Consider the following 1,408-nt stretch of genomic DNA (forward strand, 5'->3'; position numbering starts at 1 on the left):
GCAAATAAAAAGCGTCCACGCAGACGTGGAAGCTTAATTAGCTTGGTGTAGGCGGGTAGTACGTACGTAGGAGTACGTGCTTTGCTTGCAAGATGAAGAGGCAGTGGAGCCACCCGTCGGTCGTGCTCCCGCTGCTCGTCGTCGTCTTCCTGCTCCTCACGTTCCGGTGCTCCCTGCGCCAGCACGCGCAGCAGGCTTTTTCTAGCCGCCGCGGCGCCGCCGCCGACGACGACGCGGGAAGATACGCCGTCGACGCCAAACTCGCGGAGCTCGCGGCCGTGGACCCGGCCGCGTCGGCGGTGCTACGGGCCGCCGAGACGCTGCTGGAGAGGAACCTGACGTGGGCGAGGGCTCCCCCGGAGCGCCGGGACGCCGCGGTGCGCGGCCTCCGCGACTGGCTCGGCAGGCAGCGGTTCGAGCCCCAGGTGATGGCCCAGCTCCTGGACCTCATCAAGCGCCCCATCGACCGGTACGCGTACGCCGGGGAGACGGGCGGCGACGACGTGCCGGTGCGGCCGTACGCGTCGTGCGCCGTGGTGGGCAACAGCGGCATCCTGCTGGCGCGGGAGCACGGCGCGCTCATCGACGGCCACGACCTGGTGATCCGGCTCAACAACGCGCCCGCGGGCGCCGGCAGGTACGCGCGCCACGTCGGCTCCAAGACCGGCCTCGCGTTCCTCAACAGCAACGTGCTGAGCGGGTGCGTGGGCGCGCCGCGCCTGGCCGGCCGGCTTGGCGGCTGCCGTTACTGCCGCCTCGCCTACGGCGACCGCGTGCCCATCCTCACCTACATGTGCAACGCGGCGCACTTCGCGGAGCACGCGGTGTGCAACGCCGACGACGGCGGTGCCGCGGCGCCGGTGATCGTGACGGACCCGCGGCTGGACGCGCTGTGCGCGCGGATCGTCAAGTACTACTCGCTGCGGCGGTTCGTGCGCGAGACGGGGCGGCCCGCCGAGGAGTGGGGCACGCGGCACGAGGAGGGCATGTTCCACTACTCGTCGGGGATGCAGGCCGTGGTGGCCGCGGCGGGCGTGTGCGGGCGGGTGTCCGTGTTCGGGTTCGGCAAGGAGCCCGGCGCGCGGCACCACTACCACACGCTGCAGCGCGGGGAGCTGGACCTGCACGACTACGAGGCCGAGTACGAGTTCTACCGGGACCTCGAGGAGCGGCCGGAGACCATACCCTTCCTGCGGGACTCCGGCTTCAGGCTGCCGCCGGTCGTGGTCTACCGCTGACCGACCATCGATTCAGATCAACGGCCGTGTCAGTCAGTGCCAACGTACATAGTCCATTGGTTTGACACAAATTTTTGCTACTCAATCAATCAAAACGCGTTGTACAAAAGCGCAAGATGGAACCCAAATCTGAATTTCATCACTGGAAAAGGAAAGACGCATGCTCTCAA

The 1,408-nt window shown here is 67.8% G+C and overlaps 1 protein-coding gene across 1 annotated transcript; it reads left to right on the top strand.

Moving 5' to 3' along the window:
- LOC8060223 (sialyltransferase-like protein 3) lies at positions 1 to 1,408 on the top strand. The gene has a single exon (XM_002446714.2). It carries the CDS (start codon positions 93 to 95, stop codon positions 1,236 to 1,238), a length of 1,146 nt encoding a protein of 381 aa, XP_002446759.1. The 5' UTR covers positions 1 to 92; the 3' UTR covers positions 1,239 to 1,408.

Source organism: Sorghum bicolor, chromosome 6, assembly GCF_000003195.3.
Source record: "Sorghum bicolor cultivar BTx623 chromosome 6, Sorghum_bicolor_NCBIv3, whole genome shotgun sequence".
Taxonomy (NCBI): Eukaryota; Viridiplantae; Streptophyta; class Magnoliopsida; order Poales; family Poaceae; genus Sorghum; species Sorghum bicolor.